The sequence below is a fragment of the Penicillium arizonense genome, assembly GCF_001773325.1.
Source record: "Penicillium arizonense strain CBS 141311 chromosome Unknown PENARI_contig038, whole genome shotgun sequence".
Taxonomy (NCBI): domain Eukaryota; kingdom Fungi; phylum Ascomycota; class Eurotiomycetes; order Eurotiales; family Aspergillaceae; genus Penicillium; species Penicillium arizonense.
Genome location: NW_019173315.1, coordinates 95,263 through 109,888, shown reverse-complemented (window position 1 = coordinate 109,888; position 14,626 = coordinate 95,263). Strand labels below are relative to the sequence as shown.

General features: G+C 52.7%; 8 protein-coding genes across 8 annotated transcripts; 5 read left to right on the top strand and 3 right to left on the bottom strand.

The window, feature by feature from the left end:
* Positions 1–724: 724 nt before the first annotated feature.
* Positions 725–1,353, top strand: PENARI_c038G05311 (enoyl-CoA hydratase/isomerase family protein; the record flags this gene model as incomplete). The annotated part of the gene is made up of 3 exons (XM_022636976.1): positions 725–747; positions 808–1,164; positions 1,212–1,353. The coding sequence occupies 3 exons, from the start codon at positions 725–727 to the stop codon at positions 1,351–1,353; spliced, it is 522 nt and encodes a 173-aa protein (XP_022483132.1).
* A 402-nt stretch (positions 1,354–1,755) lies between these two features.
* PENARI_c038G01072 (glycosyltransferase family 4 protein) lies at positions 1,756–3,216 on the top strand (the record flags this gene model as incomplete). The annotated part of the gene is made up of 1 exon (XM_022636957.1): positions 1,756–3,216. One exon carries the CDS (start codon positions 1,756–1,758, stop codon positions 3,214–3,216), a length of 1,461 nt encoding a protein of 486 aa, XP_022483144.1.
* A 101-nt stretch (positions 3,217–3,317) lies between these two features.
* On the bottom strand, positions 3,318–4,361 carry PENARI_c038G08690 (2-hydroxyacid dehydrogenase; the record flags this gene model as incomplete). Its single annotated transcript, XM_022636994.1, has 1 exon — positions 3,318–4,361. The coding sequence occupies one exon, from the start codon at positions 4,359–4,361 to the stop codon at positions 3,318–3,320; it is 1,044 nt and encodes a 347-aa protein (XP_022483157.1).
* A 1,564-nt stretch (positions 4,362–5,925) lies between these two features.
* On the top strand, positions 5,926–6,917 carry PENARI_c038G06684 (FYVE zinc finger domain-containing protein; the record flags this gene model as incomplete). Its single annotated transcript, XM_022636984.1, has 2 exons — positions 5,926–6,390; positions 6,531–6,917. 2 exons carry the CDS (start codon positions 5,926–5,928, stop codon positions 6,915–6,917), a joined length of 852 nt encoding a protein of 283 aa, XP_022483175.1.
* Positions 6,918–7,404: 487 nt separating this feature from the next.
* PENARI_c038G01792 (GNAT family N-acetyltransferase) lies at positions 7,405–8,052 on the bottom strand (the record flags this gene model as incomplete). The annotated part of the gene is made up of 1 exon (XM_022636962.1): positions 7,405–8,052. One exon carries the CDS (start codon positions 8,050–8,052, stop codon positions 7,405–7,407), a length of 648 nt encoding a protein of 215 aa, XP_022483181.1.
* A 340-nt stretch (positions 8,053–8,392) lies between these two features.
* PENARI_c038G08999 (rRNA (cytosine-C5-)-methyltransferase RCM1) lies at positions 8,393–10,180 on the top strand (the record flags this gene model as incomplete). The annotated part of the gene is made up of 2 exons (XM_022636998.1): positions 8,393–8,590; positions 8,654–10,180. 2 exons carry the CDS (start codon positions 8,393–8,395, stop codon positions 10,178–10,180), a joined length of 1,725 nt encoding a protein of 574 aa, XP_022483162.1.
* A 110-nt stretch (positions 10,181–10,290) lies between these two features.
* PENARI_c038G05328 (uncharacterized protein) lies at positions 10,291–11,695 on the bottom strand (the record flags this gene model as incomplete). The annotated part of the gene is made up of 4 exons (XM_022636977.1): positions 10,291–11,255; positions 11,305–11,373; positions 11,422–11,547; positions 11,605–11,695. 4 exons carry the CDS (start codon positions 11,693–11,695, stop codon positions 10,291–10,293), a joined length of 1,251 nt encoding a protein of 416 aa, XP_022483161.1.
* A 516-nt stretch (positions 11,696–12,211) lies between these two features.
* On the top strand, positions 12,212–14,510 carry PENARI_c038G01859 (GMC family oxidoreductase; the record flags this gene model as incomplete). Its single annotated transcript, XM_022636963.1, has 2 exons — positions 12,212–13,688; positions 13,744–14,510. 2 exons carry the CDS (start codon positions 12,212–12,214, stop codon positions 14,508–14,510), a joined length of 2,244 nt encoding a protein of 747 aa, XP_022483193.1.
* Between the last annotated feature and the right edge of the window lie 116 nt (positions 14,511–14,626).

Sequence of the window (14,626 nt, the reverse complement as noted above, 5' to 3'; positions counted from 1 at the left end):
ATCATCCAACTTTCGGGGAGTGGCTATAAAGCGTTGGAAGAAAGGCGGACATGCCCAGCCTCTAACGATCATTTTCGGCATTAATCCCAAAAGCCCTCGGATTCTAGATGTAAAAAAGGTGAGCACTATGGAGAATCTCGGCATGTGCACTGTGAAAAACCATGTTGACCATCCCCGCTTGATTCACTACCGAGGCATCCCCGTTATATACATACAGCGACCTTTATTAGTTACTACATTATAATCGATAAAAATTCTACAGATCAATCAATGGCACCACCTGCGGCATTTATTGAGATCCCAGACTCTTACGAGAGCCTCGATCTCACTCATGTGAAAGTCTCTCACTATCCTTTAGGAAGTCCGACAGCAACTCCGGTGGTGGTAGTTACATTAAATCGCCCAGAGAAAAATAATGCATTTACGCCGCACATGGCTGATAGCCTCGAGCTCGCGTTTCGAACTTTTCATCTTGACCAACGGGTGAAGGCGATTGTTTTGACTGGTGCTGGGAGGATGTTCTGTGCTGGGTCAGATTTGGAGATTGGATTTTCCAATGAAGGGAGAGCTGTCGATTTTCGTGATATGTAGGTTTCAATATGTTGACGTTGATCGCTTGTTAATATGCTTTTCCAGTGGGGGTCGAGTGGCTTTGGCAATGCATCGGTGTCATAAACCTACAATTGTTGCTTTGAATGGCTCTGCTGTGGGAGTTGGAATGACCATGACTTTGCCAGCTGCAATTCGGTAATTTCTATCTTCTTTTTCTCTATGTGAAAGGGCAGGGATTATTGCTAATTTGATTAGAATCTGCCATGAAACAAGCAAATACGGATTCGTCTTTACCCGGCGCGGTCTGACTATTGAATCTTGCGCCTCTTACTTCCTTCCTCGACTCATTGGTCTGTCTCGAGCCATGTCCCTGATATCAACCGGCGGTGTCTACCCCGGAAATTCAAAGTACTTTGGTGACTTGTTCACTGAAACTCTGCCAAACGCGGCGCAGGTTCTCCCCCGGGCTCTAGAATTAGCTCAAGAAATGGCAGAGAATGTCAGTCCGTTGGCATCGTCAATGAGTCGGGCGTTGATGTGGGAAGGCCCTAGCTCGCCGGAGGCAGCGCATCTCCTTGAGTCTCGGGTTTTTCACCATATGGCTGGTCAAAGGTGAATTATTCTTTATCGAGTAGATCCTGGTGTCTAACATGCAATAGTGACTACACGGAAGGGGTCAGTTCTTTCCTCGAAAAGCGCAAGGCCAATTTCCAGTCCGATCCTCAGGAGCACAGCCCTCTGAGCTATCCATGGTGGTCTGAAGTAGATATTAACGTCGAGCCGAAAAAGTCCAAACTATAAAATGGCCGGGTGATTTAATTCAAACTTGTTTGAATGCACTTGGTTGTAAATATCATTGGATGTTCGAATTAAACAAAATGTAAATAACGTTAAGTGGAAACCCTAACTTGAAGCAAAAACGAGTAAAGTCACGATGTGAGGATAAAGGGGCAAGCGCAAGGATCATCCCCTCCATATTCGGCTTGCATATCCCATGACCCTCGAATGTAAGTTGTTCGTCTTAAAAGGCCAAGTTGGCGCACGCCGTGAATAGTTCGCTGCGACTGGCCGCCAAGCAACGATCCTCAGCGGGCAGATGCGGCACGTGCATCGATCATCTACACTCTATACACATACTTGACTCCTTCAAAAGCAACCACCCCTGGCCAGCCCTGTTCAATATGTCTCTCTTCATGTCTCACAATGGCCGAATCTACGCCCCTCCTCTCCTCCCTCGAGGGTGAGGTTTGCAAGGTCCAACACTTCCCCAGTGCCCTCCGCGGCAAGAAGATCCTCCTCGCGACAGAATCATGGGGTCCCGTCAATGGAGTCAGTCGGACGACACGCAGTCTGGTCGAGTATCTGCGCGACAACGGTGCAGAGCTGATTCTCGTCGCGCCTCATTTCAAAGGCGACTCGAAGCAGATGGCATCTTCTTGGGAGCGCCGTTTGCCTGGCTGTGCCTTGCCCTATAACCCCGACTTGACAGTCGTCTATCCGTTCCAGTTGGCAGATGTCTTTGATCGGTGCTTCGAGCCTGATCTCATTTATCTTGCCAGTCCGGCTTCGCTCGGCTTCCAGATGCTCTTGCAGATCCGCCAGCTTAGATCTCCGCCGCCGGTCTTGCTCAACTTTCAGACAGACTTGTCCGCTTATGCGGAGATTATGCTGCCCGCACCGCTGGATCAATTCGGTGTCTGGCTCTTGGCTACTGTACAGGGTTTCTTGTTCCGCACCCGCGCCGTCCATACCATCTTTTATCCCTGCAGTGCCATCCGCCGGTATCTGGAGCGTGCAGGTGCACCGGTCGACCGACTCGTTCAGCTAGGTCGTGGTGTGGACACTATACTCTTCTCGCCGACACGGCGCGACGACTCATATCGACGACAGATTGCTCCTAAAGGCGAGATCATCTTAATTTGTGTTTGCCGCATCGCCCCAGAGAAAGGATTCGAGTTCCTTGCACAGGTTGTGCAGCAGCTGGCCGCTGACAAAGTACCCTTCAAGTTGCTTATTGTCGGCGGGAACCGTAACCCAGCAGTCGAGAACAAGGTGCAGCGCCTCTTCGACGGCGTCCGTGATCATGTCGTCTTTGCCGGATTTCTCACCGGAGCTGCTTTGTCTCGCGCCTATGCCTCGGCCGATCTCTTCCTTCATTGCTCTATCACAGAGACGTTCGGGTTGGTGGTTCTGGAGGCCATGGCCAGCGGTATTCCAGTCATTGCGCGCGATCAAGGTGGCCCCTCGGATATCATCCGCCATGGACAGACTGGGCATCTAGTCCCACCGCACGATCTGGAACGCTTCATCTCATTGGTCAAGGATGTTTCCCACGATACAGTAAGGCGAGCGACTCTTGCTGTGGCTGCGCGTGAGTATGCCGACAACACCACCTGGGAGAAGATCAACTGTCGGGCAGCCTGGCAAATGGCAGACGCGTTGTCACATACCGATCAAGAATCACAAGTACCCCGGCAAGCCGCTAGACGTGGAGTAGTTGGATCGATCTTCGAGCAGCTTCGACTGATTCTGGCTGTGGGGCTGGTGTATTTCATGTGGTTGATTTCGGTAGTCCCGTTGATCGTTCATGGGAACCGTTTCCTCCCAAGGGCATGGCAAGCTATCCAGGATCAGTTCCAAGGGACTCGTCCGTTGCGCAGTTGAACCAGTTTGAAGTTATGACCTACTTAATACTCATGATGAATGATATCTTTTGCAAGCGTTCCATTAAGTCCAATATCAATACATACGCATTCAACCTAAACCTACAATCGTACGGGCTCTGTATCCCGACGAACCAATACATGTCCCTCTGTAACCAAGGAGTTCTTGCACGAACGAGCAGCCACAAAATCCGATAGATTGCCTAGCGTGACCTCGGCAATCTCCGACAGTGCCTCGCGCGTGAAGAACCCCTGATGGCCACAGATCAGAACATTGTGGAAGGTCATAAGACGCATCAAGACATCGTCCTCGATGATCTCGCCTGAATGGTCATTGTAGAAGAGCTCGCCTTCTGCCTCATACACATCCAAGGCCAGCCCGCCCAGCTGTTGTGTCTTCAGTGCCTGAACGACAGCCGTGGTATCGATGAGTCCCCCGCGCGAAGTGTTAACCAACAATGACCCCGGTCTGATCTTCGCCAGTGTCTCCTCATTGATAAGATGTTTTGTGCTGTCTGTAAGCGGACAGTGCAGGCTGACGATATGACTCTCCTTCAACAGGGTCTCCAGATCGACCAGGGTCCCATACTGTCGGAACTCGTCCCCGGCGAACGGATCGTGCGCTAGAAGCCGGCATCCAAAGCCGTGGAAGATTCGCGCGGCGGCGAGCCCGATCCGCCCCACGCCGACGATCCCTACGGTTTTGCCATGCAGTGTATTCCCCAGCAGGCCTTCGATGTTAAAGTTGCCCTCGCGGACGCGGTTGTATGCGCGGTGTGTCTTGCGGTTTAGCGTCTGGATCAGCGCCACGGCAAACTCCGCCACCGCTTCGGGGGAGTAGGCCGGGACGTTCGCCACGAAGAGGCCTAGCTCCTCTGCGGTTGCGAGATTCACATGGTTGAAGCCTGCGCAGCGGAGGAGGATGGCACGGATCCCGTAGGCGTGGAGGGCTTTCAGCACCGGTTCATCTAGATTGTCGTTTACGAAGACACAGACGGCGTCACATCCCCGCGCGAGTGGCACGGTCTCTTCTGATAGGGAGAAGGCGTGGTAGTCAATGGTGCATAGCGAGGCGAAGTGCTGATCGCGCACTTGGTCTAGATAAGTGCGGTCGTATGATTTGGCACTGAAGACGGCTAACTTCATGATTGCGTTTGGGATTCAGGTCGGGGATTCCCCAGGTTTGAAGCCACACATGTAAGTCATGACGACATCCGGGGATCTGCAAGCGGCTATATTTGGGATGTTGTTGTACGATTGGAGGTTACTTGTACTTCCCTTGACATGTTACTGGTACATGTACATGGATCTGTCAGACGTTTGAGTCTAACGTTATCTGGTAACCAATTGGGGTAGACATTAGTGCGGTTGATCAGTTGTGACACCGAAGAAACTCCGGCCAAATAATGATTCTCAGGTGTATGCAGCCTCAATTTCGAGAACTGTTCAAAATCCGGTCAACCTGACACAAGCCGAGGTCCGGGTAGAAATAAATAAATTCGATGTACAATGTAAATGGCTTCTAAGGGGAACACTAGAAGGCTTCCACTTCTTCCTTCCCCTTCTGGATTAACTTTAAGGGGCGGGAATTGGCAACCGCAGCACGCTGATTGGTGAGGATGTGTCATCTCCGCGGGGCTCCGGAAGCGGACTTGGCCCGAAAGGTCAAGCCGGCCCGATGGACAATCTGACTGGCCAATCAGGGGTGAAAAGGTCGAGTCTGACCAATCAGCAGGCCATGATAAGACCAGACGCCACAACCAGCCTGATTGGTCATTAGCTTCCCGCTAATGAACCTATTCCGAAGGAAGGAGCGACTGGGAATGTGGCTATTCGATACGCCGGAGACTATTGTGTGCATTCCAGAGGTCGAGTGCATGAAGTACATCTAACTTACAGAGTACAGAATATATATAGGATACATGTATGTATATGAAGAGGAACATTTATTGAACGTGTTCAGATCAACTGCAGTAACATTATAACTGGGGAACTACAGCCCCGTTGGGTGGAGAGAGTGGGGAGACCGCATAGGGAAAGCCATCGTGCTTCACGGATAGTGACCGGTCTGAATCCTAGCATATCTCTAGACAAGAGGCAAGAGGCGGTCAAAAAGAGAATATGATTTCATGGGAATCTCGACCATTTCGGTCTGTGCCATCTGTGCCATGCATATGGAGAGGGAGGGATAAAGTACAAAGTACACAGTAGATGGCCGGCCAGGTAGTACCGGGAGGAAGTATAGATACCTAATATCCCTTCTCACCTCCTTTTGATGTGACATGTGCTACTTAATTGAGCCGCCTCCCTCTATTCTCGCATATCTGATTCTTTCTATTCAGACTCACTCTCCTATTCACTCCTCTACACTATCCTACTACGTTGATCTCACTGTTCAACAGTTCTTAGATCCAACGTCCCGTCCCCACTGTTCTCGGCCACTTACCGTCTATTTGTTTCCCCGGCTGAACGGCCAATTTTGCCTCCAATTGATCGGTCGCCGATTATTCAAGATCCCGCTTTTTTTTTTGCCCCTCAACTCCATAGGAGGATGTGCTGGGCGTTTTGCCGCTGCTCATCATAAACTCAGTGCTGTCCGGCTTTCTGCCCATAACTCGAGCTTCCCAACTTTAGCATCTTCACCTTCATATCCTTCTCACTCTTCATCATCTCATCATCCCTTACCTTGCATTTTTACATCCCACCAATCATGGCTACTCATGTCTTGACCTCGACCAACCTCCCGGCCAACCAGATCTCAGTCTATGGCCAGCCTTCTCCTACCAACTCTGCCACCCACTCTGCTACCAACTCGGCTTCCAACTCGGCTTCCAATACTCCCTCCAACAACTCCCCCACTTCTCCCCATCTCACCACGGCTTCTCTGCACCAGCTCCCTCTGCAGTCCCGCCAGTTGCGTCCTCCCAAGGGCCCTCTCTATGTCCCAGCTGCTCTCCGCCCGACCGAGCGCCCTCAGAAGTCGTCCCCTATTACCCCACCGCGCAGCGTGCATGGTTCCCTGGACAGCCTCAGCGAGGATTCCGTCGAACCCCTCAGCCGACGCTTCACCATGGAAAGCCACTCCAGCAATATCAGCAAGGTCGCTCAGCACGAGTGGATGAAGAACGAGTCCCTCGGTGAGGTGACTGGTCTTCCAACCCGTGAGCATTGGAAAGTGAGTATTCTGTTCCCCCTGGGTCTCTTTATAGGCACTGCGATGCGATGGCGCGTATGCGATCGCATATGTCGTGTGAGCTCGTCATTCGATGGCGTGCTCCAGTCTCCCCACAATAAACTTGGCTAACATTTCTCCAGGCGGACTCTGCTTCTTCCAACTGTGATTCTCCGACCTGTCGCTCCTCTTTCGGTATTTTCCTTCGTCGTCACCACTGCCGTCACTGCGGTCACGTCTTCTGCGCCTCTCACACTCCCCACCTCGTTCCACTTGACCAGAACGCTCGCTTCCACCCCGAGGGTGAGCCGTCTCGCGCTTGTGACCTCTGCTGGAGCGCCCACCAGCGCTGGGAGGAGAACCGTTCCGACCGTCTGAACAAGATTCAGAACAACATCGACGCTCAGCAGACCGGTGTGGCCGTGCCCAACTCTGCCGAGGACATGGACGCCAACCCCGAGGAACCCAAGGGCCAGACAGCCGAGGTTGCTGCCTCTGTTCCCCGTGACTGGAACTGGAGCACCTTCTGATTGCGTTTCCCGCTGGGTTACTGTAGCCAGCAGGCCTGCTGCAGCGCATCTACTTGATTTACTATCTTCACTTCTAATCATGCTATCTCGCGTGACCTGCTTCTTTGATTGGCGACGGGTTTTCGGCGTTCGATTGGCCCTTGGCCAAGGGCATTGTTTGTTGATTTTTCTTGCTTGTTTTTCCTGCGGTCTCCGATACGCATCATGTCTAGAGGGCTTTCTCGCCGGTTCTTAGAGACTCGGTCGCTTCTTGCTTTTTTTGCCTTTGCTTGCGATGTTCCGGATACCCAGCCGACTCCACTGAGCGGCGATCTTATTTGATTTTCTGTTTCTTTGCACTGGTCTTTGAACCGTGCGATGCGAGGGGGTTCGCCCTCTCCATACCCCCATTTGATCTAGTTGAATCTACTTGTGAGTCCAACTATTGAATTTGACTCTTCTCTCGTAGACTGCGTAGTGTACATCTCCATTATATCTCCAGTGTAAATCAACTCAAAGCCAATCTACGAAACATTCCACGATGCTCTATGCCTTCCTCGTACCAAGTCCCCAACTCCTCTTCAGTCACAAACCCAAGTCTTGCATACATCCGCTCCACATCCACTTGAGCATGAACAAGCACGAGGCCCTTCCAGGGCGGAGCACTCTCCCGCTCCGCCCTTGCGCCGATCAACGCAGCAGCCTCGTCTATCTCCGCCGCATGCGCAGCCGCCCACTCCAATGCCGCCTCCACTAATCGTCGCCCAAGTCCGAGGCCGCGGTACTCCGGCATGATCGCCACCCGAGTCAACTTGATACACGGCTCATGTGTCCAGTCGTACACCGCCTCTGCCTCTGCCTCTGCCTTTGGGTTGGTTATCTGGCTGTGTGGCGGCTGCGGCGGGGGGACCAGTCGAATGACCCCCACCGGTGTGGTCCCGTCGTAGATTACCCAGTGCCAGCTCCGGTTGTCGTCGCTATCGATCTCGGCCTCTGCGGAACAGTTTTGTTCGTCTACGAAGACGTGCATGCGGATTTTCATTGCATCGTTGAATGTGGTGGGGTTGGTGTTGGGGATTGAGGTGGGGAGGACTAGCTTTGCGCTGGGGCCTGGCGGTGGTTGGATTGATGTGCTGAAAATAGGGTTGGGTGCCATTGTAGGTGCCAGAAAGGATGTTATGGAGATGCACAGGGGTCAATTTGGAGAAGAAATGTGCGTAGATCGGAGATCTGAGCGGAGGGGCTGACCCAGATATACAGATGGAGAGATGGGCTGAAGATTAGTGAGTTGAGATATTAAAAGACATTTAACCTAGTCTGCACTATAACTCTTCAATACCAGAAGTTTATTATAGTCAACATTAAGCCAATGATGATTCCATACAAAGTCTCTGTATTGGAGTAAAGTAGATCAACTGTATAGATCAATGCAAACAGAGCAAACAACGTCAATTTGACGAAAATCCTCGACATTCCCCAATCAACATTCCACTCCAATGTCCCTCTACTTTGATGCGGTCGCTATCCTGACCGCGCCATCTTCGGGCGGCTCATTCAAGTCGAGAATCTACAGCGCTCGCAATCTGCGTGCAACCCCAGCGCAGATCTATGCGTTGATCACCGAGGCTGCGAAATGGGACAGCGTACTGGCAGAGGTTATTGACAAAGCAGGCATCCTTGCCCTTGAGCGCAAGGTGAGATTGACCGCAAGGAGACCGCTGAGATACCTGCTGACTGACCAAGTGATTTCTCTCTAGCTCTCTCCTCTTCTTGCTCTTCTCCTCGTCCATGATCACCTGCTCTCGAAAAAGGGTATTGCTGCCCCCGCGGCTCACCCGATCCGCCAGGCTGTTGAGCGTCACAAGGTTCGACTCAGGGCTGAGTTTACCAAGGCTCGTGTTCGTCGTGGATGCGCTTCGGTTGAGCAATTGAAGGCCGCGATTATCCGTGAGAAACGGGAAGCCGATGGCACCAGCCATTTTGTTTACCCGCGCTGGGTGCGTATCAACAACATCCGGACTACGTTGGACGAGCAGCTTAGCACTACGTTCAAATCTTATCGGCGGGTAGACAGCCTGGCAGCATTGGCTCCGGAAGACGAGCTGGAAAGCCGCAAGCCGGAGCCTCGGTTGTATATCGATCCTAATATCCCGGATTTGGTGGCTGTTCCTTTCGGCGCGGATTTCACTGCCTCGTCCGCCTACAAAAATGGAGAGATCATCCTGCAAGACAAAGCGTCGTGTTTCCCAGCATACCTTTTGTTGGGTGACCGTGGGCCGAAAGACCCATGGCAGGGCGATTTGGTTGACGGCTGTGCTGCGCCAGGCAATAAGACTACCCACATGGCTTCATTGCTAGCGAAACAAAAGAACAAGAAGAAGGATAAACAAAGAATCTTTTCTATGGACGCATCGGCTATGCGTTCCAAAACCCTGCAGAAAATGGTGGGTCTGGCCGGAGCTGACTCGATAGTCACTGTGCTACCAGGTCAGGATTTCTTGGCTCTCGACCCGGAAGATCCTCAATTCGAGAAGGTAACCGGATTACTGCTTGATCCCAGTTGCTCTGGTAGCGGTATTATCGGCCGTGACGATGTTCCTCAACTCACGTTGCCTGCTGCTCCGGCGTCCAAGGCCCCCAAGTCACAGGGCAAGAAGCGTAAGCGCCAGGCAGACGACCACGAGGAAGCAGATGGCGAGCAGTCAAAAGCTACCCCCGGAGCCCCGCAGGCCTCACCTACGGACGAAAACGACATCCCTGACGGAATAATCGATCCAGAGCGGCTCACTAAACTATCAAGCATTCAAGCACGAATTGTTGAACACGCTTTGAGCTTCCCGAATGCAACACATGTCACATACAGCACTTGTTCCATCCATTTGATCGAGAATGAAGGTGTTGTGGCTCGCATCCTGGCGTCGGAGGTTGCTCAAGAACGTGGCTGGCGCCTTTTGCGGCGGGACGAGCAGCCGGAGGGTATGCGTCGGTGGAGCAAGCGAGGTGTTCGAGAGGAGAAGCCCAAGGAGGGAGAAATCGGACCATCAGGTACGGTGGATCTCTCTGATGAGGCACTCGAAGCGTGTATCCGCTCATGGCAAGGTGATGCCGAGGGTCTGGGAGGATTCTTCGTTGCTGGGTTCATACGTGACCCCGATCATGCCATGCAAGCTGTTCCAGCTGCTCCAAAGAAAGAGCCACAGGAGCAGGAGCAGGAGCAAGACCAGGGAGACGACGACGATGAAGATGAAAACGAAGACGACGAATGGGGTGGATTCTCAGATTAGATTGAATTATATTAATGCAGATCGGCTAGCAACAGAAGCTGCTAGGCCGTCTGCTTGATACCACACATTTATCTTTATTGTAAAGTGCTTGACAGATTGCACAGATAGACCTAAAGGAACGTCCGCGACCGATTCCGGACTGACTCACTGGTATAGACGTCCAGTTTAACCGCAACCAAGACAGCCTCACGCGCACCGGTAGGCCCGGTTTGTACCTCTACTCGCCATTGTCCTGTTCGAACAACCCAGGCATCAAGGGTATGATCCGATCGCGGACGTTTGGCTGGAGGCGCGCCGTCACCAATGTCAGCCTTGTGCCCCAACAAGGCGAGGTATTGAGAGTCTTGTTGGCCATCCACCGTCAAGTCAGTTTCTCGATCGATATGGATCTTGATGGGGCCTTGTCCCAATGGCGGATGAGAATCGGGCAGTTTCATCTTTTTGGCTATGGCCTGTAATAACCCAGCGAATCTTTGCTTCGCGAGACCTAAGAAGTTGGCGCGCATGTTGCCTCCATCGACCAAGCTAGACTCGTCGCCGATTTCCACCACCAGATCGGCCGCCTTCTCGTCCACAAAGGGGCGCGCATACGTGACGTTTCCGCCCGTTTCAGAAGTATTATAGACGAACTGAATCCCTGACGGTCGCACGTCCTCGAGTCGGATGACAATCTCCGATCGCTGACTGAAGGGATTGGTCGTAATCTGATGCGAGATCAACCGCTGCTCCAAGCCGCGCAAGTGGAAGTAACGACAATCGCGCAGGAGAGCCGCCCGATGTTCTGCGTTCCGAATGTGCAGCGGATATCCGCGCAGCATATGCAGTAGTTCATCGAAGACATCTGCAGATCGGTTCGGTACACTTGGGGGTATGATGGCTGGAGGACGCAAAAGACCATGGCGGTCCAGACCGGGGAAGACCTCGGACGGGGATGCGAAAAAGGCAGCGAATCCGAGAGTGAAGAAATTGGGAGAGTCGCCAGGACTGGAGAAGATATCGCGGGGAATCTGGAAGTGGCGGTCGCCGATCTGGATAAAGCACTCGGCCTCGAAGAGCTGCGACATCAATCGGGGTACTGTGGCTGGTCAACTCGGACAACTGAAAGAGCTGTCGCTGGAGCTTACATGTATAGAATTGCGCATCTGCGAAGAGCTTCACGAATTGCGCGCCATCCTGTGGCCGGATGTGGTAGCCTGTCGCGGATCAGTCTCCGTCACCTCTGTCCACGAAGGCTCATATACCCTGGAGATGTCTAGCGATCTCACGGAATGTAGTTGGATCGCGATCGATGTAGAGAGTTCTAATGTTGGCAACATCGTGGTTCTGGTTTAATTGGTCCTCGAAGAAGCGCGAGAAATAGGATGGAGCTGTTCACGCGTTGAACCAGTGAGTCAGTGTTGGACCAGGAGGACACGGGCACTCACCATCAGAGGCAATGGAGGCACCGGAAAGACGAAATAGTTCGGAGCCAATTTGAATGGGGAAGACCTTTTCAGTCGGGAGAGTGCAGGCCATGATGATGAGGAAGAGAAGCCGGAGGGCGGAGAAATCCCAAATCCCTTTGCATCACGTCAAATCTCCAAGAGTTTGACAGTCCGTCTACATGATTCCCTCTTTTCCCTCTTTTCCCTCTATTCCCTCTATCCAGTCTACATGTATTGAGCTTCGTTGGATCAGTTCGGCTCTTTCATCTCGGCATTTCACATGGCACTGGAGCTCGGCAGCCGCACGAGCCTGTGAGGTTCACCGAACTGTCGATCTCCCCAGGAAAACACGATGACCACTTGAGGCAGTTCGCGGCCGTTGACTGGGCAAACCAGACCCGCCGAGCTCCAATATTGAAGATGTCTCCCCACAACCGAGGCAGCGGCCCGAATCTCAGGGTATGAAGGGTTTGGCGTGGAATTTCTGCCAATTACAGCTTCGACAAGCTGGACTTACCCTTGTTGGGGAGAGGGGAGGAAGCAGAACCCTCTCACTATTTATTCTCTTCCCCACTGTTCTGTAACCTTTGATTCTTGAGATTTAACCATGTCTCTTGAATCAGCTACCCCCAGGGAGGTCCCTCTGCCTCCAGTGCCCTCTGATAATTATTTTTCGGAGCTGCAATGGAAGACGCTATTTGCCTTGGCTGATACCGTCATTCCCTCCATACACAATGCTGCAACAACCAGATCATCATCCGATAAAGTCATCTCGGATGCAAAGTGGAATTCTACAGTGGCCAACCTGTCTAGCTTGATCGGTGGGCCCGATGCGACAAAGATCGCGACTCAATATCTACAGGAAGATGTGTCTTCAAACCCAGTTTTCCGCAGCATCGTGGTGCGCATCCTGGGCAACTATGTGCATGACGAGGGACGGAATGGGTTCGGCTTGATCATGAATGCGCTCAACACCCGCGCGGGCTCATTGATTTTGACCGGCTCAACAACTCCCATTCAAGACCAACCGGTGGAATTTCGGGAGAAGGTCTTCCGCGGGTGGGATACTTCGCGATTACCCCCTATGCGTACGGTCTATCGAGGACTCTCGGCCATTGTAAAGAAAGCCTGGGCTATGAGCAGCCCAACAATCGGCTCTGTGCTGGGTTTCCCACGAGTTCCCGTCCACGGTAAGCCCGCTGATGGCTTCCAATATGAATTCCTGCAATTTCCTCCAGGAGACCAGCCAGAGACGATTGAGACTGATGTTGTTATCGTCGGAAGTGGCTGCGGCGGTAGCGTAACTGCGAAGAACCTGGCCGAAGCAGGTCATCGCGTGCTGGTCGTCGAAAAGTCCTACTCCTACCCGTCCAGCGCCTTCCCCATGGGCCCGAGTGAGGCTTACGTCAATATGTTCGAGAGTGGAGGCGCTGTCTTCAGTGACGATAGCTCCATGGCTGTCCTCGCGGGCTCGACCTGGGGAGGCGGTGGCACCGTGAACTGGTCCGCCGCTCTACAGACTCAGGGGTATGTTAGACAGGAATGGGCAGATACTGGTCTGCCATTCTTCACCTCTCTCGACTTCCAGAAGAGTCTCGATCGCGTCTGTGACCGCATGGGCGTCAATACTGAGAAGGTGCAACATAACCACCAGAATAGTGTGATTTTAGAGGGTGCCCGGAAACTGGGCTATGCAGCCAAAACGGTACCTCAGAACACTGGACACGGCGAGCACTACTGCGGGTACTGCACATTGGGATGCCCGTCAACGGGCAAGAAAGGTCCGACTGAATCATTCCTCGTTGACGCAGCTCAGGCCGGTGCTACATTTATGGAAGGATTCAAGGCCGACAAAGTGCTATTCACCAAGGTCAAGGGCAAGCAGGTCGCTTCCGGCGTGAAGGGAGTTTGGAAGTCGCGGGATTCATACTTGGGACTCAGCGGCCCCGGTGTAATTGAGCGCCAGGTCATCATCAAGGCTAAGAAGGTCGTTGTTTCGGCTGGTACCTTGCATAGCCCCCTTTTGTTGCTGCGCAGTGGTCTGAAGAATTCTCAGATTGGTCGTAACCTCCATCTTCACCCAGGTAAGTCATTATCACTTTCACTCGGGCGCACATTGCAAATACTAACATTTCCAAGTTGTCGGAGGTGGTGCTATCTTTGACGAGGAGACCCGCCCTTGGGAAGGCTCTGCGCTGACAACGGTGGTCAATGAGTTCGAGGATCTTGATGGGCATGGACATGGTGTGAAGATTGAGTCGGTGTCAATGATGCCCTCTGTTTTCATTCCCGTATTCCCCTGGCGAGGAGGATTGGAGTATAAGTTGTGGGCGGCCAACATGCGTCGCAGCACGAGCTTCATCACACTGACCAAAGAGCGTGACACCGGGCGCGTGTATCCAGATCCTGTTGATGGACGAGTTCGTGTGGATTACACCGTATCCGCATTTGACCGCAAGCACATTGTGGAGGCCCTAGTCGCTAGCGCCAAGATTGCCTACATCTCGGGCGCCAAAGAATTCCACACCACTTACCGCGACCTTGATCCCTTCATCCGGCCTGAGACCTCGGATCCAAATGCCCCCGAAGGCACCAATGACGCGGCCTTGCAGAATTGGATCGCAGAGCTTCGTCGGAAGTCGCCCTTGAATCCCGAGCGTGGCTTGTTCGCCAGTGCACACCAGATGGGTACCTGTCGGATGGGCAAGTCACCTAGGTCGAGTGTTGTGGACCCGAACTGTCAAGTCTGGGGTACGGACGGCTTATATGTTGTCGATGCATCTGTGTTCCCCAGCGCTAGCGGTGTGAACCCCATGGTCACCAACATGGCCATTGCGGATTGGGCCAGTCGAAACCTCGCGGAGAAGATGGGATCCGTTCAAGGTGCCGTAATGGCTCGTCTGTGAAGATCTTGTCCTTTAGGTCCAGCTCACCTGGGCACCCTATTTTGACTTAACTAAGCGCTTGAAAGCCAGTCTTTGTACGTATGATATCCATAGCATGATTATCCCTACTCTATTGT